The 24,655-nt window shown below is 33.2% G+C and overlaps 3 protein-coding genes across 7 annotated transcripts; 2 read left to right on the forward strand and 1 right to left on the reverse strand.

The window, feature by feature from the left end:
- The first annotated feature begins 2,606 nt into the window (after positions 1-2,606).
- On the forward strand, positions 2,607-4,698 carry LOC106378797. Its single transcript, XM_013818887.3, has 2 exons — positions 2,607-3,151; positions 3,418-4,698. Exons 1-2 carry the CDS (start codon positions 3,080-3,082, stop codon positions 4,522-4,524), a joined length of 1,179 nt encoding a protein of 392 aa, XP_013674341.2. The 5' UTR covers positions 2,607-3,079; the 3' UTR covers positions 4,525-4,698.
- A 3,320-nt stretch (positions 4,699-8,018) lies between these two features.
- LOC106378957 (histidine-rich glycoprotein) lies at positions 8,019-9,740 on the forward strand. Of its 2 annotated transcripts, none has more exons than XM_013819027.3 (2): positions 8,019-8,486; positions 9,068-9,740. In XM_013819027.3, exons 1-2 carry the CDS (start codon positions 8,145-8,147, stop codon positions 9,527-9,529), a joined length of 804 nt encoding a protein of 267 aa, XP_013674481.2. In that variant the 5' UTR covers positions 8,019-8,144; the 3' UTR covers positions 9,530-9,740. The 2 variants fall into 2 exon arrangements, with proteins under 2 accessions (XP_013674481.2, XP_022544775.2); XM_022689054.2 differs by having other exon boundaries at positions 8,078-8,486; positions 9,092-9,740.
- An 8,116-nt stretch (positions 9,741-17,856) lies between these two features.
- Positions 17,857-22,415, reverse strand: LOC106378875. Of its 4 annotated transcripts, none has more exons than XM_048735920.1 (15): positions 22,334-22,415; positions 20,812-20,915; positions 20,608-20,719; positions 20,363-20,512; positions 19,840-19,944; positions 19,606-19,689; positions 19,416-19,531; positions 19,228-19,329; positions 19,022-19,135; positions 18,881-18,937; positions 18,717-18,783; positions 18,563-18,616; positions 18,387-18,461; positions 18,266-18,301; positions 17,857-18,158 (listed from the first exon to the last, which is right to left on the reverse strand). In XM_048735920.1, exons 2-15 carry the CDS (start codon positions 20,829-20,831, stop codon positions 18,036-18,038), a joined length of 1,215 nt encoding a protein of 404 aa, XP_048591877.1. In that variant the 5' UTR covers positions 20,832-20,915; positions 22,334-22,415; the 3' UTR covers positions 17,857-18,035. The 4 variants fall into 4 exon arrangements, with proteins under 4 accessions (XP_048591877.1, XP_048591879.1, XP_048591876.1 ...); XM_048735922.1 differs by lacking the exon at positions 22,334-22,415 and adding an exon at positions 21,615-21,959 and having other exon boundaries at positions 20,812-20,892; XM_048735919.1 differs by lacking the exon at positions 22,334-22,415 and adding an exon at positions 21,615-21,959.
- Positions 22,416-24,655: the final 2,240 nt, after the last annotated feature.

The raw sequence follows: 24,655 nt of genomic DNA on the forward strand, positions 1-24,655 counted from the left end.
GATTAGTTTGTTGTCACTTGTATTTCTCTTATGCCTCTTTTGGTTGGGCTGGTTTATTGGTTATAGGTTTGATATTACATATGTGTATTGGCTTTGTGGGCTTGTAAACCTGTGAAACGTTATTCTTCAATATAAAACCCAGATGACCAAAAAATATACTCCTCTCTTCCAAAATAGTTGATGCTTTGGTTCAAGACACAAAAGTTAAAAAAAAAACACTTTTACCTAAAAAATAGCAATAAAAATGTAAATTAAACTAATTCGGTCAATCATCAATTTTTTTAATAAAATATTAATAGTCTCATAAATTTTAATAAAATTAAAATCAATATAAAATATCTAAACATCATCTATTTTGAAACATCAAAAAATTTTCAAAACATCGTCTATTTTGGAATAGATGGAATATTAATTTTGTTATATAAAGAAATTGTTAACAGTCCTTTTCACATATTAGATGATGTTCTAAGTTGAAGTTTAATACAATCTTTTGTACGTTTTAAAGTGGAAGCCATGTGGAAGAGAAAGAGTTTACAAAAGTGATTCCGTTGGCTTTTTCAACCAAATAGACACGACAAAAAGCTGTAAGTGAGGGACTGAGTCAAGCCGCAACGCGTGGATAGAGACAGAGAGAGATGATAATACTCAAAACGCAAAACTGATACTTTCTCCATTGACTAATTTGCCCTTGACCGTAACTCAGGGCCATAAGATAATCATCACCACGACCATCATGTTGGGATTGCGAAATCCCGTGTCCAACTCTATCTTATCTTATTAGTATGATATTGTCTATTTTGGGCCTAATTGGCTGATCCGCATGGTTTTACTTTTGGTTTCCTTCCCAAAAAGCCTTGTACTATTAGAGTTAGACATCTCTTTATATATTAGACACTCCTTGTCTAATTCTCCAATGTGGGACTTAGTTTGTTATATCACATTCTCCCCTTCAAACTAAGGATCACATTCATCTCATGTCCCACAACTGACTTCCAGAATCTTCTGACTTGATTTCTGCCACACACTTCTCATTCCTAACTCATAGGATACCCATTCATCACTCATTCATCGCTCAAAGGGTATTTCGGTCTTTCTTGCAGATTTCTCGTCAACCTGGCTCTGATACCAATTGTTGTGATTGCGAAATCCCGTGTCCAACTCTATCTTATCTTATTAGTATGATATTGTCCACTTTGGGCCTAATTGGCTGATCCGCATGGTTTTACTTTTGGTTTCCTTCTCAAAAGGCCTCGTACTATTAGAGTTGGACATCTCTTTATATATTAGACACTCCTTGTCTAATTCTCCAATGTGGAACTTAGTTTGTTATATCACACATCACTCACCAAACTCAGAGAGCTCCAAGAAACAGAAACAGACACGACATCATCACAGCAAAAAGCTCTGTTTCTTGGTTCTTTAATTCCTTTTAGATTGTATTTTTCTTTACTTCCTTAACCTTATATTCTCTGGTATATTACCGTAGATATCATCGTTATATCCATTGGAGGAGCTACTTACGTCGGAGGGGGTCAACTGACCCCTAAATTTTTTCTATATTTTTGGTTTATATGTTAGGTTTTGTAAGTATAAAATGAAAAAAATTGGGTAATTTAGATGCAACTAAACCAATGTTTAATGTTGAAATCTTAATTTAGCACATCTTTTAATATTATTAGATAGATATATTAATAGACCTCGGTGAATAGAACTTCTAACTCCGCCAACTTATATCAGACAGCCTTCCTAAGGGGCACCGCATATCGAACCAAAAGGAACAATGTGATCCACTTTGAATTTCCACTCTTGTAAAAGATTTAGTAGAGTCCTATTCAAAAGCTTACTCCACATCCATGAACCAAATGTACTGTTTTCATCGACATTAATGACCTTTTACTGATCAAGTATCTTTTAGTCCATCATACCCATAAAGTGGACTCCGATATGATCCTCCAGATAATTTTCAGAATTACAAACTTTTTTTTGAGCCAACAAATTTTCAGACAACAAACTTTGTTCACTTCAGTTTTTGTGTTATATTAGGCGTGCTTTGGTTGCATCGCTTCCTAGGAGTACAAGTTTGATATGAACACTTGCATGTTATGTCACCAATATTCAAAAGTGGTGTTTGTGTCGGAAGCTAAAGACTTGGTGGAAAAATTAAAAGGCCCAGGGCGTGGCCGGTCGTGTCCTTTTTTTTTTAAGATAGAAGGGTTCGTCTGATTGCTAAAAACGTCATATGAGGATAGGAATCAATCTTGTGTTGCAGCTAATCATCCTCAATGACTTGTAGTTTGTAGGCTTGTGTTTTTTTATGCTTCTTTTAGTTGGGCTGCTTTTTGGTTGGTTATAGCCAGAGGTTGATGTTAAGTGATTGTATGTCTGCTAGCTATGTGGGCTTGTAACCTTTTTGAAACTTTATTCTTCAATATAAACCCATGTGACAAATTTTGTTATATAAAGAAATTGTTGACAGTACTTTCATATAGATGCAGTTCTAAGTTCAAGTTTAATAGAATCATTTGTACTATTACAGTGGAAGCCACGTGTTTGTGGACGAGAAAGAGTAATAAACTACACAAGTGATTCCGTTGGCTTTTTCAACCAAAAAGACAAAGACAAAAGCTGTAAGTGGGTGGGACTGAGTCAAGCCGCAACGCGTGGAGATAGATGATAATACTCAAAAACACAAACCGAACGTTGATACTTTCTTTCATTGACTAAGCTGCCCTTAGCCGCACTTCTCGAGGCTAAAAGGCAAAGGCATCATCACCCGAAACTCAGAAAGCATCTCAATCTATTATTATTTTTCCATTGTAGAGCTCCGAGAAACAGACACGACATATAATCACAGCAAAAAGCTCTGTTTCTTGGTTCCTTAATTCTTTAATTCTTTTTTAGTTTGTATTCTTTCTTTACTTCTTTTACTTTATATTCTTCACTGGTAGATTATCTACCGTAGATATCTATCATCGAGCTGTGCTGTTTATTTTTGTATCATCTCTTGTCGAATTTATTTATATCTCTTTCAACTCCGGAGATCAAGTTCTTGATCGGTGTTAAAAGGAAGTCCAAGAAGATGTGGTGGATGATGGGTGAAAACGGTGGTCACTATTGTTCTAAAAAGTCCGATGATCTATGCGGCACACAGGTCTTCCTTCCTTCTTCTCTTCTTTATCGTTTTTTTAAATTGTTCTTGAAAACAAGATCTTGTTTAGTCAATGGTTCTTGATTTGGTAAACGGAGACTTTCTTGATATCTAAACTATAGATCTTATGGCTCTGATCTGAGTAATATTATTTTCTTAAATTAGATTGATCTAATTGTTTGAATTGGTTTTTGTTTATACAAGACATGAGTATACAAGACATGAGTTGATCAGCTATTGACTTTTATTTTTTTCTTGTGTCTAAACAGGAATCAGATCGAGGCTTTGGCATCACCAGACTATGTTGCATGTTGCGTGGTATAGACTTAAAGTCAATCATATTCCTCTTAGTAATCTTCCCCATGTGTGTTATTGGTGTATACATTCACGGCCTCAAGATCTCATACTTCTTGAGACCATTATGGGAATCACCACCAAAACCATTCCACGACATTCCTCACTACCACCACGAGAACGCTTCCATGGAATCTCTCTGTAAGCTCCACGGCTGGGGCGTCCGTGAATACCCTCGCCGTGTCTACGACGCCGTCCTCTTCAGCACCGAAGTCGAGCTTCTCACCATACGGTGGCAAGAACTCTACCCTTACGTTACTCAGTTCGTTCTCCTCGAGTCCAACTCCACCTTCACCGGGCTACCGAAACCGCTCGTTTTCGCCAGCCACAGGGCTGATGATGAGTTCAAGTTCGTTGAGCCGCGGTTGACTTACGGGTCGGTAGGAGGAAGGTTCAAGAAAGGAGAGAAGAATCCTTTCTACGAAGAGGCTTACCAAAGAGTAGCGTTGGATCAGCTTCTAAGACTCGCGGGCATTACAGATGATGACTTGTTGATTATGTCTGATGTTGATGAGATCCCGAGCAGACACACGATAAACCTTCTCCGCTGGTGCGATGACATACCGGAGATCCTCCACTTAAGACTGAAGAACTATCTCTACTCTTTTGAGTTCCCGGTCGACGACAAGAGCTGGAGAGCGTCGGTTCATAGATACAAGACTGGTAAAACAAAGTACGCTCATTACAGGCAGTCAGATGAGATCTTGGCGGATTCAGGGTGGCATTGTAGCTTCTGTTTCAGACGGATCAGTGAGTTTGTGTTCAAAATGAAAGCTTATAGTCACTATGATAGAGTGAGGTTTGGACATTATTTGAACCCTAAAAGAGTTCAGAGAGTTATATGCAATGGAGATGATCTGTTCGACATGATACCTGAGGAGTACACGTTTAAAGACATCATCGGTAAGATGGGTCCGATTCCACATTCTTATTCGGCGGTTCATCTTCCTGCGTACCTCCTGGAGAATGCGGAGAGGTACAAGTTTCTTCTTCCGGGGAATTGCTTGAGAGACAAGGAATGAATGGTTCTTGAAACTAATATATTGATATGACACTGCTTACTAATTCATGATTATTAATATTCTTTGTGTGAATTATTTTTTTAGAATGGCGATTTTTATTGGTGCTTTTGGTGTACATAAACAACTGATCTATGAGAATATATTTTTTTTTAATTTATAAGAATAATTTCTTCTTTTGTGGACTTTTGTAACACAAGTTTGTCATTCGGCAAAACTTGAAGATGGTGAGTTTGGAATAATCCACGTTATAGCATATCCTAGCAAGATGGGCAAGCTAGTGAAACAACAGTCCATGTATATTTGTATAAATGAAAACTATAGAAAAATGAACACTAACAACACCGGCCAGTGGCACATGGAAAGTATAGGAGAAGATGATACAAAGGGCGTACTGATTGAACCGTTATGTAAATAAAGAGAGAATCGGTTGATTTTATTAAACTGACTTTTAATTTTTTTTGGCTGCAAATGATTGATAGTATCTTCTAGTTTTTGGTTGGAAATGTGTACATGTTCTTTGTCAAATTGAACAGAAACATATCAATGATACCCTCTTTTAGTCACATCTATCCTCTCTTGCATTCTTTATTGTACAACACGTTCTTGTCCGCTCGTTTCACATTTGGACCAATCATTATATAAAACTTGCCTCTAGAGAAGGTGAGGGTCTGAGAGCGCTTCCATTGAGGAGTGCTTAACAAGGGGTTCTTAATACATATGTAAGTGTAAGTATGTTATGTAATAATGTTGAACTATAGATATCTGAAAACCTAATGTAGTATCTCCATTGAGATAGTTTTAGATACTAGAAACCGTTTTTACAACTGTCAATTTGTAAGTGCTTTTATTTCTTAGAAATATTTAAATTTAATCAAGTAATTCAACTTCATCAAATACTTATCTAAATTAAGTTAGAACTTAAATGTGATTCGGCTTGGAGTTTTTTTTTTAAAATATAGAAATAAAGAAATATAATCCTTGGTGTATATATAAAATCTGGTTTAGTTTACTTCAGTTTTTTTTTTGGATTCTACAAACAACATTGGAAACCAGCAAATACTTCAAAAGTTGGATCCAATATAGTTTAAGTTTAGTTTGATTTAGTTTTCAGATAATTTTAGATAACTAATAAAAATATCAGATAATTTGGTTGTTTGAACAAAGGAGAATTTTCGTGTTTACCATTTTCTTGGTATTATTATTCATTTTTACCACCACTAAAGTGATATTTTCAAAAATATTTTTTCATTTTCAAAAATACTTTCGGGAATATTTTCAGTCTTCGATTTTGTTTTAGTTTTAGGATATAGGAAAACGTGAAGTACTGAGATATTTGTGAGTTCTAGTTCAGTTTTGTTTTTTTTTTTGGTTCGGTTCCAAACTTCCATCTATTTCTTTTGGATTTTGTATAAGACGCTGAACCTGAATACATCAATTGTTTTTTTAATATATTACATCAAATTGAAGTTATGCTTGTTTGTGTGTTTGCAGTACATATAATATACAATTAATAAGTAAGTGATTAAAGCCATACTTTATGTTAATACAATTTAAAATTGCAAATTATTTTATATAAATAAAATTAGGATTATATATTATTGAAAATTTTAATAAATAATTTTAAAACATTAAAATATAAAATCAGAATTTTAATTAAATATTTTAAAATATCAAATCTCTTAATTTACTTTTTGACAAACCGGAAAAAATTATTAGAGCAGTATTAGCGATAATATCTTTAGGAGTTTTTAACAATTCAAATAATTAAAAAAAAGCAAGAAAAGAGAACAATAAATAGTAAGAGACGATCCTTTCTGCAGGTACTCCAAACGCAACCGTGAAAAACATTTCTACGGGTGTAAATCATTTACCGGTTAAGTTGTTAAAAAGTAATTAAATATAATTATAAAAATAAACAGCATTATTTTACTATTGTTAAGAAACGTACACCATCTCTCCTTGGTGCTGATGCTCTTAAATGTAATTATGTTGATATTTAAAGTATCATTTTTCTTTTAAGAAAACAACATAATACGTAATTAACAAAAATGTGTTAAGAGATGCAACAAAAAATAAAATTATGTGTGTACAAAATTGAATCTGGTAAACAAACAAATAAAAAAACTATGTAAAATAAAATTAACTTTATATCTAAACTAACTGACTGATATATAAGATCGATGAATTAAGAAAAAATATCCCTAGATGTTTTTAATAGGTTATATATATTATATCTTTTAAATAAAATAAATTTAATGAAAAATTCAACTAGTAAAAAATATTTAAAAAGAAATAAAAAACTAACAAAAGAAAAGAAAAATTATTTCTTATAATACTTATCAACATAAAATGTGAAGTGAAAAATAAACTACAAATAAATAATTATTTGAAAATAGTAGTTTGATATATGTGTTAACTCTTTTTATGATTAACATATAATTAATATATAAGTAAATGTTTTATGAAAAACTGTTAAAATAATTTATATAAATATAAAATAAGAAATAAATATCAAACTAGGTTAAAACATCATCATACAAACAAACAACTTATAAATATAATGCACACATGTACTATAATTAGTTAAATACTTATTAAGCCCTCTACGCTTTCTTAAACGTTTTCCAATCAAATTTCAATTTTAAAAAGAATTTATCTTAGTTTTTAAGAAGAAAAAGGAAACCCAGAAAAAGAAATGGTCTTTTGTCTTACAATGAACTGGTTCAACTTTCCGAAATGACATGTAATTTAACTGTGGTATACCTTCGTTCAGAGAAACAATAAATTTAACTAAAATCATTTTCTTAAGTTAGTTAAACCATAGTGAATTTCAGCTATTAGTAAATGTACTTTAGTTCATTAGAGTTAATCTAAATTAAGATTCAAAAGAGGTTCTCTTTTGGAACTACAGGTTTACCTATTGGTGGTTATAACTTATAACTATTTTTTTTTCTCTTATTGGATTTAATCCAATGGTTATATATGTGAATGTGAATAACTGAAACCAAAAATTCGTGGGCCACAAGTAGTTTTACCTCCCATCATATATAGAGCCTGCTACGACGAAACAGCCCAAACAATGCATAAATATACTGCATTCATCACATAATAAGATACTCCACCGACGATTTCGTGTGTGTCAACTCTAGTAATCTCCTGACGTTTGAATAATATCTATACACTCAACTTCTTTTTCTAATCTGTTAACTGGATCTAGTTGTTTCTAATCCTAAACTGGATTGATTGTTGAGCTTGATACAAAACTAAAATAGAACTGTAAGTTTAATCTCAGTTTGATTACTATTCTTGCATTGATATAATTGTTAATTTAGAATTTGAATTTCTCACGTCAGTCTGAATTATCAAGTAAAAAGGATGAACAGAATCAGAACAAATATGTCTAGTCAACTTTCTGTATGGTGGTGGTGGAAAAGAGAATAAGATTCAGATACTTATCATGATATAGGAGTGATTGCCAGAGGGAATCGTATCCACCACCTTTTTAAAACAAACACTACAACACTACAAAAATTGTGTATATATAGACACACCAGGAAGCTTTTAATCACTCATCCATATAAAATAAACTAAGACAAGTATATATACATATATTAAGAAAAATGCTTGACACACTTATCGGTGGGCACGGGCACGGGTTCGGCCACAAGGATCACATAAGCAATGGTTACGGCTTCGAGGGGCACAATGAGTTTGTGTCTCATGAGGACTCAGAAAGGAGCCACTTCGATCGTCAATCCCGCTACGACCACCAAATGAGGCTACCTGCTAACCACGGCCGTCCACCCATGGCTCGCATGCCTCCCTGTGATGAAGAAGAGTCAGACGATGATGAGTTCATTAAGAGAAGCCGTAGCCACCACACTACTGTGTTGCCGCATCACCAACAGAAACCCCATATGAACTTCATGCCCCCACCTCCGTTGTCTCAGCCTCACCACAACGTAAGCTATCTTCTCTGGTGTTGCAACCTTACTAGTCATGTTATGTTGAATATATTCTTTCCAAGTGCCTTCAAACATTTTAAAAGAAAACATGCACTATGGGCGTTTGACCGTGGTGACACAATGAAAACATTAGTACACACCACTAGCAAAAAGGTTACATGTTTGGTTGGTATCTTAAAATATTTAGAAGTACAGAAACTTAGAGCTTTATGATTGACGTTGTAGTTTGAAGGTTTTTTTTAAAAAAAAATTAGTGAACCGTTTGCTATAGTTTTAGATTTTATTGGTATATAATTACTTTAACGATTTTCAAAGCACTAAATACTGAACTTTAAAAAGTTAGAGAAGGATTGGTTCATATTTAAGCTATAGAAAGAAATGTTGGCTGTTAACCCCGTCCAATCGACCCCTAGGATGCTGAATTTTGTTCAGTAATTTTATATGTATATATCTTGGGATTTGTTGTGATATGGTAAGCAGTATGCAAATGCACTAATTGTCCACCCTGAGATACTGATTTAGAACTTTTCTTATATGGTTTCTCACCGCTAGTTATCTGGTTAATGATGATTTTGAAGGGAAAGATGGGTAATGGATGGCAGGGAAGGCATGAAGATGGATACCATGGCGGGCACGGGATGCAGCAGCACGGTGGTCACGGCATGCAGCAGCATGGTGGGCATGGGATGCCACAACACGGTGGGCACGGGATGCAGCAGCATGGTGGGCACGGAATGCAGCACCACGATGGGCACGGGATGCAGCACCACGATGGGCACGGTGGGCACGGTATGCAGCAGCACGGGGCGCACGGGATGCAGCACCACGATGTGCACGGTATGCAGCAGCACGGGGCGCACGGGATGAAGCACCAGGACAGGCTTATGGGTCCTCAGATTCCACCACATCATGTCTACATGAACCCCAACCATGGAAGTGGTAGTGGCCGTACAGTAATGGTGAAGGCTTCGGAGAACTGGCGAATGAGCAAGAGCACCGGCGGCCACCACAAGGTCGGGTGGGGGAGTAAGGGACTCTAAGTGCACCACAATACTCTGCCGGTTCAAATAAGAAAGTAATGATTATATTTCCGAAATAATAATTTTATAAGATGTATGTGTGTGATGTTTCAGTAACGTACCAAAACCAAACGCTTAGACTCTTCATAAAAAATGTTTTCGTTTCATGAACTTATGATTGTTAGGGGGTGTTGTTGTTGTTGCTTGACTTAAATAAAATGTTTTCGTTTCATGACCAAAAATTTGAACTTTTTTCTTCTGGTAAAAGCCAAAATTTTAACTTTTTGGGTCAAACTTCAAATTTTTAAAAATTGTTGAAATATGTTTGGCCTCAAATTCCTTTTCCGGCGGGAACCTATTTACCTCGAATTCCATTTTTTTCCTTCATCATAATTTATATACCCTCTGATCCCAATAGATGAGTTTGTATAACAATCATGGTAATGTTATGAAAATGGTTGGTGATGTTCAAACATATCTCAACTAAGAGCATCTCCGAAAAAGAACTCTATTTTATAATTTCCAAAAGTCTATATTTAAAGTTTAAAAGTGTTTTTCTCTAAAAACAAAACTTCAAACTCAACTTCAAGTATTTATATTTTATAATATGATCTTTATATTTGTCATAAATAATTTGAATTCATAAAACTTTTAAAAATAACTAGCACATATATAAATATATTAAAAAAATATTAATTAATAAAATATTCTATTATATAAAAATTTAAATAAAAATAACTTAATTAATATTAAACTTCAAACAAAATAGCATATTCTTTCATAAAATGATTTTCGTAATGCATATATGATCTATTAGTGCATTTCGAAGTAAAAATAGTTCTCCTCATTTTTACTTTGTAGATTATAAGCAAAAAATTATTGAAATCGGGTAGTACTGATACTTGTAAATACATTAGATCGGAATAAGAAAGTAAAAGAGAAACATAAAATATTTTTAAAAGACTAATTTTTTTGATGATATTAATACTCGTGAATATATTCGATATGAACAAGAAATAATTGTACAAAAAAGACATCAAAAACAACAACAACAATCATCTTCAGTTACACAAAAATATTTGGACAATATTTGAAAATTTGAAGCTTCTGGATCAAACTTACCTAACTATTAGTGTTGTTATAATATTTAAATTTGTGTAATAGTTATGTCTTTGTGTAATTTGTAAAATCTTTTTTAAAAGTTTTTTTTTGTATATTATTGTTGTCTAAATCTAGCTTAAAATATTTTAAATCTTATTTTAAAGTTTTATTTAATTTTATGTGTAAAGTTTAAAATCTGTAAGCGAAATTTAAAATATTTATGAGAAATAATTTTTTTAAGGATTAAAACAATAAATAAGAAAATATTTATGAATCATAAAGGCGATGTGTGATTATAGGAACCAAAAGCAAATAAAAATATGAAATTTCAAATTTGAAGTTTTGAGTAGTGAAATTTCAAATATAGAGTTTCACTTCTCAAAGAAGTTTCTTTTTAGAGAGTAAAAAACTTCATATTTGAAGTTATAGAGTGTCTTTTAGAGATGCTCTAATGAAGTTTTCATAAATCAGATGCATCAAACACCAACCCAAAAGGTAATGTGGTCTAATGATGGCTCTTCCATCATTGCAAGCATTGGATGCAATTTTCATCAACATGATTGATAGAAACAATTCCACAACGGATATAGGCTTTAGAGCATGATTAATGCATGTTTTTTAGAATGAGGTTATTAATGTAATATAAGATACATTTTTTTAGTTTTTAACTAAATAAACTAAGAGAGGTTTTTATATCTTAGACACTTCTTAGTTTTTTTAGTTAAAAATTACGAAAACGTATCGTTAAGAAATCCACTCTAAAAAACCTGCATTAATGATGCTCATAGATTGAAACATATCCGCACGTATTTTCCTATGTTCTATATTAGTTGCGGTCAAAACACGCCATTTTGATCAATTCATGAAGGCATCTAGTGCCTCGAATAACCAACCGGTACTCTCGTTTAGCGGTCTTTTTTGCCTTTGGAATATTTACCTTATCAACTATCCTCTAAAGCCATGTAGCCGACCATTTCAAAATCATTTATGTTTTTAGGTTTCCCTTTAGTTGATCATGTGTACCAATACTTTTTTTTTCCTAAGAATGTTAACATCATTTTACGAAATGAAAGTTGAAGTTACAAAATATGATCGACAAAATGTAGAATTTTATACTTGATTCCATGATAAAAAAAGTAAAAAAAAACATGGAAGAAAATATAATCGCTATAATATCCGTTCAGTCTGGTAGCAAACATGACATGTACCCATATTTGTTATTGTTAAATCCTCGACCACAATTATGAACAAAAGGTGAGAACTTGATAACTAACGTCAATACTTAATTTTTTAAAATGTTCGCCTTGTCGAGGAATTCATGAAGTAGCTCAATAAATACTTTTTTTTTGAGTTGCTTAAGTCATGGCTTTGCTAATGATCTTGTTGGTGTCTGTCATGCATCTTTTTCATTGTTTTTTTTTTTTCAAGATCGAATCTATCTATACTAATATTTAAGAAGTGATTTTGTTTATTTGTCATTTCCTCTATGATATTAGATAATTTTGTTTATTTGTCATGTTTTCATGATCGATTTAAACACTTACTTCCAACACTAATGTTAACACTACAAGAAAACACGCCGAATTCCGACGGAGATTCCGACGGACGTCAAAGGCGTCGGACATTTTGGACGGAATTCTGACCGATTCCGACGAAAACAAAAAATCTGAAGTCGTCGGAATTCCGTCGGCTAATTCCGACGAATTTCCGAGAAAACAAGGGTCGTCGGAATATTCCGACGACTTTTCGACGACATTCCGATAAACAATATAACCGTTGTAGTCGTCGAAAAGTCGTCGGAATATTCCGTCAAATTTCCGACGATATTCCGATGAAAAGATATAACCGTTACGGTCGTCGGTATTCCGTCGGAATTTTCCGACGAATTTCCGACGAACCAAGTGACCGTTGCCGACAAATATATATGACCGTTTTATAGCCGTTCGAGATTGGAAAATACTGACGAAATTCCGACGGAATGCTTTATATCTGTCGGTATTCCGTCGGAAAGTCGTCGGATGTCCGTAAGCAATTTCCTATAAATGCAACCCCTCCTCATTCAACTCATTCACACCTCATTCTCTCTTCTTTCTCTTTAGTCATAACAATTCCGTGAAAATCATGTCTTCAGGAGCTTATTATCGTTCGTGGATGGATAAACCTCATTTGGATCCCAACACTAATTTGCTTACGGAAGAATACGTTCAAGGGATTGGAGAATTCATGAGGCTTGTTCAACAGCAACCGGATGCAAAAAGTGGTATGTTAAGATGTCCCTGCTCTACTTGCAATAATAATAAGGTTATAAAAGAATTTGATGTTTGGACTCATTTGTATATGAAAGGGTTTTCACGTAATTATAAAGTTTGGTACCTTCATGGGGAAACTGGTTATGAATATGGTAGTACTAGCGAACCTCAGCCTGTTAGTGAACTTCAGCCTGATATTAGGTTAGAAGAACCTAGAACGGATATAGATTATGGTGTAGGTACTGAGCAGATGGTACATGATCATTATAGAGGGGAAGAACCAAATCCCGAATCTAGGAGATTTTTTGATATGTTAGATGCAGGAAAACAACCTTTATATCAAAATTGTAGAGATGGTCATTCAGTCTTATCATCTGCAACTAGATTAATGGGTATTAAGACAGACTATAATTTGGCTGAAGAATGTATGGATGCGATTACTGATTTTGTCAAAGGTATTCTGCCTGAGGATAACCTTGCACCGGGTTCATACTACGAGGTTCAGAAACTTGTAGCCGGTCTTCAACTACCGTACGAAGTGATAGATGTATGTATTGACAACTGCATGATCTACTGGAGTATACATAATAAGTGTTTAGTATAATATTAGATCGCAACCGTTCAAATATAACAATTCATTAAAATATTTATGTATGCATATCACATGTTTTCATAACATCTCATCTTAACACTCATATACTTATACAATCATATTCATCTAATCTTACACTACAAAAAATGTTGTTGTATAAATTCGTGTTATAAAAACATTTCTACTGTTAAATCTTTATTCAAATACTATATATATTATCAAAGATTTGGATTTTGCTTTTAGAAACTTGTAACCAACCCTTAAACACTAAGTCGTCGGTATTCCGTCGGAAAGTGTCGTCAGTATTCCGTCGGAATATACTGACGAACTTAATTCCGTCGGAATTTTAATTTACCCGGGAAAACCAAACCGCGTGAAATTTTCGCGAACCGCCAATTGGTATACATTTAATGATACCGACGGAATACTGACGAACCCGTGTCCGTCGGAATTGTTAAATATAATTACCCTTCTTCTTCCTTCTTCGTTATTTCCGCCTCCGGCTCTCTCTCAATTCTCTCCGCGATTTCTCTCCCTTTCACGGCGATTCCGGCCGTTCTCGATCCCCCATCACCGGCGAATCATCTTCTCACCCTCATATCTCTTCCCAAACCCCAAATCATGTAAGAATCATCCCAACCTTGTTTTATCCCAATTTTTTAGGGTTTTGGAAGTTAGATCTCGGATTTTAGGTTGTTTGATTGAAAATTTTAGGATTGAATGGATAGTTTAGGATATATAAGTTATGATTGTTGTTTGGATTGTTGTTTAAGTTTTTTTTTGGAATTATTTTGTGTTTTTGTTAAAATTCAAAACGTTTTACTGTTTTTAAAACGTTTTTTGATTTTTAAAAACGTTTTTCAAGTTTCCAATAATAAAATATGTATAATAAAACGTTTTTTAAAAATTTTAAAAATATTTAACAACATTTTTCTATAATTATAAAATTTTTATAATTTTGTATACATAAATTTAATTGTTTTTTTATAATTTTTTTCAAATTTCCAGTAATAAACTATGTATAATAAAACGTTTTTTTTAAATTTTAAAAATATTTAACAACATTTTTCTATAATTATAAAAATTTTATAATTTTTTATAAGTTTCCAGTAATAAACTATGTATAATAAAAGGTTTAATTGTTTTTTTTAAACGTTTATAAAACCTCTTGTAAATATATAAATGAAAACATTAAAAATAGAAATGATTTGAAAAGATTTTTGATGTATTAATTTTTTTTTAGGTCCGAGGATGTACCCCGCCCCGCAGCCCGTCTTCGACGTAGTTCGGTGAGCAGTTCCCGTGCATCGGGATCGTCTCACGAACAAAACTCGGTTACCGCATATATTCCCGCTCCAGCTCCCGCTGCTGCTCAACAGGATCCGGGGGTCATGCCAGTTGATCTATTGGTTCAACAACCAGGTCGAGAGCATCTCCCGGTTCTCCATCCCAACCCACGACGAGGACATAGAACTTGGTTAGTATTTTTTTTAATTTGTAGTATTATGTTTTTTTCCGTTAATTAACTTGTTAACTAACTTGTATTTTTTTAAAGGTTCACCAAGTCGAAAAATGGTATTAGCAGGAGCATCAACCAGATGATGTACTCCATGCTTCGTTTTGGATATTCAAAGTGGAGTGTGATTCCTTTCGAAGAACGAGAGTTGTGGTTTCGTCAGTTTGCGGTAAACTCTTCATTTTTTTAAAGTATTTACATTTTTTAAAATATATTTACTTATTAAATTATGTTTGTTTTGTAGCAAGAGTTCAACTGGCACTCCGATCTCACGGAAACAGTCCGTAAGAAATTCAACGAAAAAGCCATGGACTCTTATACGAAGCAGATAAATGCGTGGAAGACAGTTTGGCAGAAGAACAAGAGGCCACGGTTCATCAACGGGACGGTGTGGGAGCAGTTGATAGCTCATTGGGAGAAGGAAGAAACTGCAGAGACGTCTTCTAGGAACTCCAAGAACCGGAAGAGCGATCGTGGCGGGAAAGGTATGTATGTGCACAACCTCGGCGCTTGCTCTATGTCTACTAAGGAAGATGAACTTGTAAGTTTTTTTTAATTATTTATCTTTATATTTTTTAAATAAATATTTTATATATTCTTTGGCTAATAATGGCGGTTTTTTAGATCGAAGAAAATGACGGTAATCCCGTTGATCGTCTCCTACTCATTAAGGTGGCTCACACTAACAAGAAGACGGGTCAAATTCAGGATCCCGTGATCAAAGGTGTCGTTGATTTGGTGGAAGCTGAAATAGCAACTCAATCTCAGCCTCTCTCTGATGACGGCGATTCTACGGGAGCTTCAACCAACTTGTCCCTATTGCAAATAAATGAGATGGTTGAAAAGGTAATTTTTTTTATTAATATATTTTTTTTATAATGTCGATTACTAATTTGTCTATATTTACTAACTTTAAATATTTTTGTAGGCGGTTCCTAAAAGGAAAGGAGGCCGTTTAGTTGGGTTGGCCCGCCGTGCTTCTTCGTATCCGGCGTCTTCTTCGCAAGCTCCGTATGCCGATCCCATGATTCTCGAGGAGCTACATGACAAAGATGAACGGATTGGGGCATTGGAGGAGCAGAACACCACTATCCTTTCGGAGAATGCCACTATCCGTTCGGAGAATGCCACTATCCTTGCTGAGCTGGCATCCCAGAAGAAGTTCAACGCCGAGATAATGCAGAAGCTAGATCGTTTGATGTCTTCGAGTTCTTAGTTTTTTTCAGCTTTTTAAAACTGTCTGAATGTTTTTTTTTTTCGTTTTGCATGAATTTTAAATTTTCTGAATGTTTTTTTTTCTATTTCAGTTTGTATGAATTTAAATTCTATAATATTATTAGTTTTAAATTTCAGATTTTTTTATTTATTAATTAATTTTTCATATAAAAATATATATAAAAATGCAAAACTAATTCGTATTAAAATTGACATTTTCCGACGAACTAAGTCCTCGGTAAATACCGACGGAATATGATTCGTCGGTAAATACCGACGGACTTTATTCGTCGGAATTTACCGACAAATCATAGTCCGTCGGTATTTACCGACGAATCATATTCCGTCGGTATTTACCGACGAATCATAGTCCGTCGGTATTTACCGAGGACTTAGTTCGTCGGAATCTTCGGAGGATCCGTCTCCGTCGGTATATAGTTTTTCCGATGAACTCTGGTCTCGTGTGTCCGTATCGGAATATTGTCGGAAGTTCGTCAGAATGTCATTTCTCGGTATTCGTCAGAAAGTCGTCGGAAGTTCTGACGAAATTCCGACGAATTCTTTTTTTCCGACGAAATGATACCGACAAACTCCTTCGTCAGAAATTCGTCGGAATAGACCTTTTCCGACGAATTTCCGACGATTTTGGCCATCAGAATCCTCCTGTTTTCTTGTAGTGTAACCATAATATAAATCACAGAGGAGCATCTCATTGAAGATATTTAATATGAATATCTTATGATTAAAAATATAGTGAAAAGGTACTCAGATGAGAAACCTTGATAAACCCACAAAAATTCTGAGTAGACTGCCAAATTATGTCCAAAATATTATAATTTGTTAGATGTATACATCAAATATACTATTTTGTAAATACATACCCAAATAAAAAGTTCAAATATCATATATTTTGTTAAAATTTTGGCAAAATCATATATCATCCACCACATTATTTTATTTTCTGACATGAATATTATTTTATCGAACTTTGATGACATGGATACCACATATACAATATAAAAATAAAAATAAAACAAAAATAACCGTTTATAAAATGAAAAGTTTAAAAATCTAATGATTTATATAAATAAAATTAAATAGGAAATAAATTAAAATAAAGATCTTTGTGTCTTATATAAGAGTTATATCTTATTTGTAATTTTCAACCTTATTGTTTTTAACTATTTTTCTTAAAAGTATATTATTGTATATGTAACATTCACTCAGCAAAGCAAATTAATGATATGACGTCTATGTTAGCAAAATTAGATATAAATTTAATGATGTGACGTCTATGTTAGCAAAATTAGATCTTGTGGCAAATGATGTATGTTTTAACAGAAATATGATATATAAATTTTTTGAATGTATAAGCATGTATTTGCAGAGTAGTAATTTTGATTTATACATTGAATATATGGCAATACTTTAAGCATGATTTGGTCGTTTACCATGAAAACTCCATAATCTACTTGTCTTTTTTTTCTTTTAACAACAATCTACTTGTCTATCATTAATCAATCCATTTTTAGAGAACTTATTAATTTAATCAATTTGTGTTCAAATCTTAGTATTATTATTATTTTGTTTGAGAAACTCATTTTAATTAATTCTCATTTTAATTTAATCATTTTAACTTACTCATTTGCTTAGACCAGCGATTTGGGATGGATAATTGATCAATATTGTGATATTGTGCATCATTTTTGTTTATTTGATGGAATATTTTGTTGTAGGCTAACAAGAGATGGAGTATCCACTACATTAACATATACAAACTCTATATGTAAATGCAAGATCGTTTGTGAACTGAATCTGTCAGCGTCACGGTCTGGCTACTTAACAACTCTCCTATCAAATGGTTGTTGCTGTTGAATTAGAGGAGCCTTCAACTTGTAAGGACTTGAAATAATCCTTCTCTGCGTTAGCCATTCTACTCTGGAACATGGTCCATTCCTTTTTGCATCTGTCCCTAACCTGCAAACACACACACACACACACACACACACACACACATATTCAAGTCGCTTGTTGCACAAGTTATGCGTTTCTCAACACGAGATAGAGGTTTAAATGTTTGTTACCCCTTGCCATGGCGCTTTCCCGTCTGTTGCCTCACCCTACAGCAAGCAAAAGAGAAACAGAGTTTGAGCGAACAAGTTAATGTCACATCAAGAAGAGGAGGGACACTGAGAGAGAGTTTACTTGGCTGCCAAGGGAAGGGACGGTTTGATGAACGACCCACTGAGAATCTACTACACCTATTTTCTCATGTGCAGGCTGCATTTATACAAAGTTTCGTCATACAACAAACGCGATAACTAAAACAAATTTGTCTTTTACGTGACAAATAAAGCAATCTTCAAGTGTCCCTTTCATACCTCAACACATCTTCTGAGTGCAAAGTCAAGTCCCCAACCGTGAACCAAATCATTCTGTTTTATAACGGTTTAGGTAAATGCATATAAGTAAGACTGACAGAAAGAGAGATCTAAAGGGAAGATGAATGAAGAAACAGATAATGAAATAAGGAACCTGGATCATGTGCCACACGCATCGCCAGGCGTCTCTTGAAAATACAGGAGCCATGATCTCCACGAATCTGCATTTGTCATTAACACAAAAACATTGATACTGCTCAGTTCATGTTACAGAGAAAAACCAACTCATAAAAGGCATAGAGATAGGTTTCAACGTACCCAGCACATGGAGGGAGATGAGGATCTGAGCACCATCCAGGTTTTTCTTCTGTTATCCTGTTAATATTCAAAGCCCAAAATTTAGTAAAGATCCTTATGCAGAAAACTAAACATACCCAGAATCTTTTTGTTAGATCATACTTGTGGACTTCAAGATCTCCTCTTCTCTTTGTCATCTGCCATGTCAACCCCTTGTTTGGTTCCAAACCAGGTTGGGAAATCTCCAGGCCATGCTTCTTCACAAGCTTTATGTACCTGAAGAATATAGTCAAGATTATGATGTCTTTGCAAATGAGAAACAAGACAAAAGAGACAGAAGCCAGTGCAAAGGTAAAATAAGAACTTACTCTTCTGCATTAAAATGTTCAACCCCAAGGTCTTCGTCCCAGATGAATATATAATCATATCTTGCTACAATATCAGGGTGCAAAAACCTCTTTGCATACCACCTAACATATTATACCATGAGAGTCAATAGTCATAAACATCACTAGAGTTATTCTCTACCATAAAGAATTGAAAAAGAGTTTGATACCATTTTGTTTGCTTTCGCACACTAATGTGTATAGCAGTCTTGGACCATTCAAACTCATCCCATTCAGTTACCCGGCCGTCATAATGAAACAAGACAATAGTGAAGTTCTCTGAAAACTGTTGAGAAGACAATGAATCATATATGACGTGGTATTAAACGGCAAAGCATCAAACATAGGGAATGGACTAACCTTCTTGACACAAGCATCGATGTTTTCCTTCTGATTTATACCCACAGTAAACGTCACGAGGTATCTTGGTTGGCTGGTCAAATCCTGAAGAAGCAAAAAGAGCCAAATAAAACATAATATTTATCTGATCATTAATTAACTTTCAGTAATATCAATACTGAACTGCAGCTAAAACTAATGGTGTGATGATACTAAAACTTAAATGAAAATATAAAGCATGGTTTGAGCATATACCTCATGCGGTAAGCCCCATAATCTGCGCAAATAGAAGTCTGATTCAGCTGCAATCATACCCGGTGGCAATCTTTCAGCGCCACGAGGATTTGAAGGAACCCATATCTGCAAACAATTCCAGATATGAAACATGAAAATATGAACTTAAAACTGTGTATCCAATCCAGCACAACTAATTAAAAAAACACAGAAAGAAAAGGTTAACAAACACATGTAATTAGTATATTGGTTATTTATGTTTGGCAAGGTGAAATCTAAATGACAAAACAATGTAAAACCACAAATAATTTATCTGTTAATTTGGTACCTCAACTAATCCATCAACACATATCTTTGAGACCAGCACTAATCAGACATATGTAAGAATACTCAAACATGTTTTACATCATTGGGGAGACCTTAGAGTCTTATTTTTTTGCATATTGAAGTATGAATGGGTAGGGGGGTATACCAAACTTGTAAAAATAATGTTAAAAGTTCCAAAACATTGAAAGACATAATAAATAAAAGAGTGGAAACATGCCTTTGATTTGTCAACTGGACCAGATGAGCTGCTGTCGTTACTCTTTGATGATGACCAAGATTTATGACTATCTGGAGTTGCAATTGTGGAACCCTTTTCCTCTATATATGAGATACCGTTTGAAGGAAGAAAGTTTGTTGGGAGACTCACCTGAAATGTGAGAACAAAATCTTCCTAAGATAAACAATGGAAATATGTAATAATAAAACACAAGCATAAATAAATAAGGTTTTGATGCTACAAACCTTAGTGATTGATAATGATGGAAAAGATATTCCAATCAGAAATCCGAACATTACTCCGAAAAATGCAGTTGCAATGATTTTCATTCCATCTTTTGATTTCCTACTAATCGAACTGGAAAAAACAAGAACAAAAAGTTGACTAAAGCTTCTATGCACCTCCCTGAATGCATCACATAGGCCCCTTCAAAGAAACGAGATGATTACCTCCGTGAAAAGATACCCATATCTTCTACAAACTTGTGATTGTAGATGCAGGAGTAAGTCACTGGGTTCCTCTCAGGCCTCCTGACAGTGAAGAAGCCAGGAACCTGATATTGTTAACACCGTGAGTTGTGGTCTAAAGCAGCAGAAATGAGGTTTTTGAAGAAATACACACATGGTTAAACAGACTAGGATTGGACCCTTTTATATGTCAGATTTGGTCATCAACCACACTTTTTTAAAATGGTCAATAAAGTAAAGTCATTATCTTAGAACCTACACAGATGAATACAATATAATGCTTCTAAACCAACCATTGTGAAAAAGGCTTCAATACCAAACTATTGACCGACACCTAAATGAGAAAAATAAACCTAGAGACGTTTACTTCTATGAGATAATTCTCCAGTCGATGATCACAATTGCAAGCAAAATGCTAGGAAACAAGCCAGAAAATCACGTGCTTCCCCTTTGACAAACGCATAAACAAAACCTTAAACTACAAAGTCGTCTTACAAAAGTAAGAATAGAACACATTGCTTAGATTGCAAGACAAGAAAATAAAAATAAGACAGCTCATGTTCAGGGTGTATCAACTTTGGTTTACAGAATACTAGCCGTAAAATAATGTTGAGAGGTTCTTCAAGAAACACGAATATCAAAATCAATTTCAGAGCATAGGCTAGAGAAACACAACAAACGTTACCCAAACCGATAGGTTAAATTCCTCAAATTTTCTGGGCGATTTATTACGGCTGAACAAGAAATAAAAATAATAAAATATAAACTTTAAAATCGAAAAGAACCTGGTTGAATCAAAAGCACGAAAGAGATCACGCGAGCACGAAACAATATAGCTTCTTCTCACATGCAAAATCTCTTGGCACAGAAATCAAAGGAAGAGGTGCTAAAACCCCCGTGATCGCCCGAAAAAAAAACGTGAAGAGAAGAGGGGAAATTGCGTTTTGAATTAAAAAAGGAGGTAATATTTAACAATTTCTCAAAACCGCTTATCAATAGTGCCTTCGTTTTCGTCGACCTGAGAAAATTCAAAAGCAGCGTAGGTTTTGGTTCGGTGACCCAAATGAGTTTTTTCTTCTTGTGTTTATTTTAGGTGCGGGAGAACAACCGAAAAAGAAACTAAAAAGCTGATTCAGGTTTTTTATTTTAAAATTAAATGTTTTCAAATTAGAACTGAAATTCCAAACGACAGGGTTTACTTTTTGGCGAAGAAGTGTCCCGATTTGATTGGCTTAAACTCAAATGCGCGTAAAAGTAAGCACGACGATTTAAAGGACCGACACGACACGCACAACCGTACTACGAACTGTTTGATATCTGTGTAAACAAAAGCTACAAATTTCAGTTTTCAAAAAAAAAAAAACAAGATGTGAATTACAGGAAAGCTAGATCTTCCGAAAATCACGCCAGAATTTTACCGGTTTAAATAGGATAAGATTTTGCTAGAAGAAAGCAACAAAACAAAACATTGTTACAGATGGTGAATGAAATTATTATTTCTAACCTTGAAGATATTTGTATGAATTGGTTGATTAATAAGAAAGGCCTTTATTTTGAGCACAATTGTTGTGTGTAATATGAGAGATTGGAATTTATGGCATTGCTATATTTTCCGGGATTTAAAGACCAATTTAGTTTGACTAATATGGGTTGCCAAACTATGAATTTACATTTCCATCTAGTTTTTGTCCACAAGAAAAAGAAAGAGAGAGTTGCCAAACTTTCAATAAATAAATGTTGATTTCTTACCAAACTGATGAGTCCACTTTCTTTAATACGAGTTCTTTACTTTACTTGTTGATGTCCTTGTTTTATTACCGATTAATCATCTGAAATCTCAGGTCTGATAAAATTTTTGGACACATAAAACACGGTGAGATTAGAGACCGAATAAATGAGGTTAAAAAGATTTTTAGTTATAAAACTTCTCAAAAAATAAATCACAAAAAATCAATTATTTTAAGAATATTGTTAGTATCTTTCCATCTAAACTATCATTATAAATGTATAGATTTAACTTGAAAATTTTATTTGTTAAAACATTAATTGAAAGATTTTGTTAGGATTTTTAATGGAGTAGTTTTATTATTAAAACGTTAAAATATACCAATAATAATTGAGTTTCTCTGTCAACTCAATAATATTGAATTTAAAATTATATATTTACGATTGAATATTATAAATAAGTCAAAAATAATTAAGGAAATTTTCATTATACTTTCGATCGCTATCTACTTGTTGGAAGAAAAAATATCCACAATTCGTATGTCGGAGTTTTCAATATTTGAATTGTCAGGAGTTCAGACTTTTTGAAAAAAAAAAACAACAAAATGAGATTGAGAATCTGAGATTGAGAATTTGAGATTGAGATTGGAAATGTGTTCTCTTCGTCCCTAAGTAAACTTACGATGAATTGTGACTGTGTTCGGATCTTTTCTTTATATAGAGGAATAATAAAAAATATTATTGCTTACATAATGATTTATGTTAGTATCATTGCCATTCTACACAAAATTTCTGTAAATGCAATATCTATTAATATGCAGTTGGAATATTAAGATCAAAATTGAGATTTAGTTTTGAGTCTTGACTAGCTTATTAGTGATAAAAGCTGAAACTATATTCTAAAGGCTTTTTGTTACAAAAAAAAAAAAAGATTCTAAAGGCTTTTTCACTTGATATTTGAAAGAAAGTAAAATTTTATTTTGTATTCAAATACGGAACACAAGCTACACAACTGAAAGAAGTACGTGCCATTTTGCCTCTAGCAATTTTCACATTCAAGATTTATAAATTTCGTTTGGCAATACAAATGGTAAGGCTGTGTTTCTCGTTATACTACTAAACTAGGATAAGACCCGCGCCTTGCGCGGGATTAAGTTATTATTTTTATTATATTTTGGAAAATGAAACAATAGTTTAGCTTCATTTGGATTACGGGTGTTCAATCCGGATATCAGGTTAGTTTCGGTTCGGTTTGGTTTTTTCGGTATTTGGTTAGTAAAATATAACTGCTATTCTAAATCCATATTTACTTTGACTTTAGTCTTTCACATACTTTTGAAAGATTTCAACTGGACGACTAAATTGATCAGCCAATCTTGTTGCTTTAAATCATTAATGTTTATATATATATATATATATATATATATTTATATATATATTATTTAGTTTGAATATTTATTAAATAAAAATTTATATGCGTTATATTTTATGATCATTTGTAATTTATTATAACAAAAAAATAATCTATTGATCACAAAATTTTCAGAGTGGGAATATTCAAATTTCTAATAATATATAGACGTTTTGAAAAATTCAAATATAACATATAAGAAAAAATATAAATGTTTTTATTATATATTTAATGTGATTTTTTAATATCTTTCAATAATATAAAATAAAAAAAAAAGAACTAACATACCAAAATTGTTATCAAATATTTATTATTCATAATAATTAATTTTCATATATACGTTAATCATATTAGGTAATTTCGTAGCTTCTAATTAAGGAAAGTGCAAAAAAAAATTTGGTAGATTATTTATCAATTCGATAGTTAGTTTAATAAAAAATATAATGTAAGTCAAGATGGACCAACCTATTTTACTAAGAATAGTATATTTTATATAGTCATTTATTAAATGAGAATTTATAATCATACAGTTCTATGATCATTCATATCATTTTATAACTGAATATTTAAATCATCGATAACAAAATTTTCAATGTGAAATCTTTAATAAGTTTATAATTTATAAATGTTTTTGAAAATTCATTGAAAGTTTTAATATTAAAATATTTATGTAATCTTATGGTATATAGT

The sequence above is a fragment of the Brassica napus genome, chromosome A7 (genome assembly GCF_020379485.1).
Source record: "Brassica napus cultivar Da-Ae chromosome A7, Da-Ae, whole genome shotgun sequence".
Taxonomy (NCBI): domain Eukaryota; kingdom Viridiplantae; phylum Streptophyta; class Magnoliopsida; order Brassicales; family Brassicaceae; genus Brassica; species Brassica napus.

Excerpts from the sequence above, each read along its gene's own strand:
- LOC106378797 (XM_013818887.3), top strand. The coding sequence starts at position 3,080 with ATGTGGTGGATGATGGGTGAAAACGGTGGTCACTATTGTTCTAAAAAG. Across the intron at positions 3,152-3,417 it reads ATGATCTATGCGGCACACAG|GAATCAGATCGAGGCTTTGG; the intron begins GTCTTCCTTCCT and ends GTGTCTAAACAG.
- LOC106378957 (XM_013819027.3), top strand. The coding sequence starts at position 8,145 with ATGCTTGACACACTTATCGGTGGGCACGGGCACGGGTTCGGCCACAAG. Across the intron at positions 8,487-9,067 it reads TGTCTCAGCCTCACCACAAC|GGAAAGATGGGTAATGGATG; the intron begins GTAAGCTATCTT and ends ATGATTTTGAAG.
- LOC106378875 (XM_048735920.1), bottom strand. The coding sequence starts at position 20,831 with ATGGGTATCTTTTCACGGAG. Across the intron at positions 19,330-19,415 it reads GTGCGAAAGCAAACAAAATG|GTGGTATGCAAAGAGGTTTT; the intron begins GTATCAAACTCT and ends ATAATATGTTAG. Across the intron at positions 18,302-18,386 it reads TCCCTTCCCTTGGCAGCCAA|GGTGAGGCAACAGACGGGAA; the intron begins GTAAACTCTCTC and ends TGCTTGCTGTAG.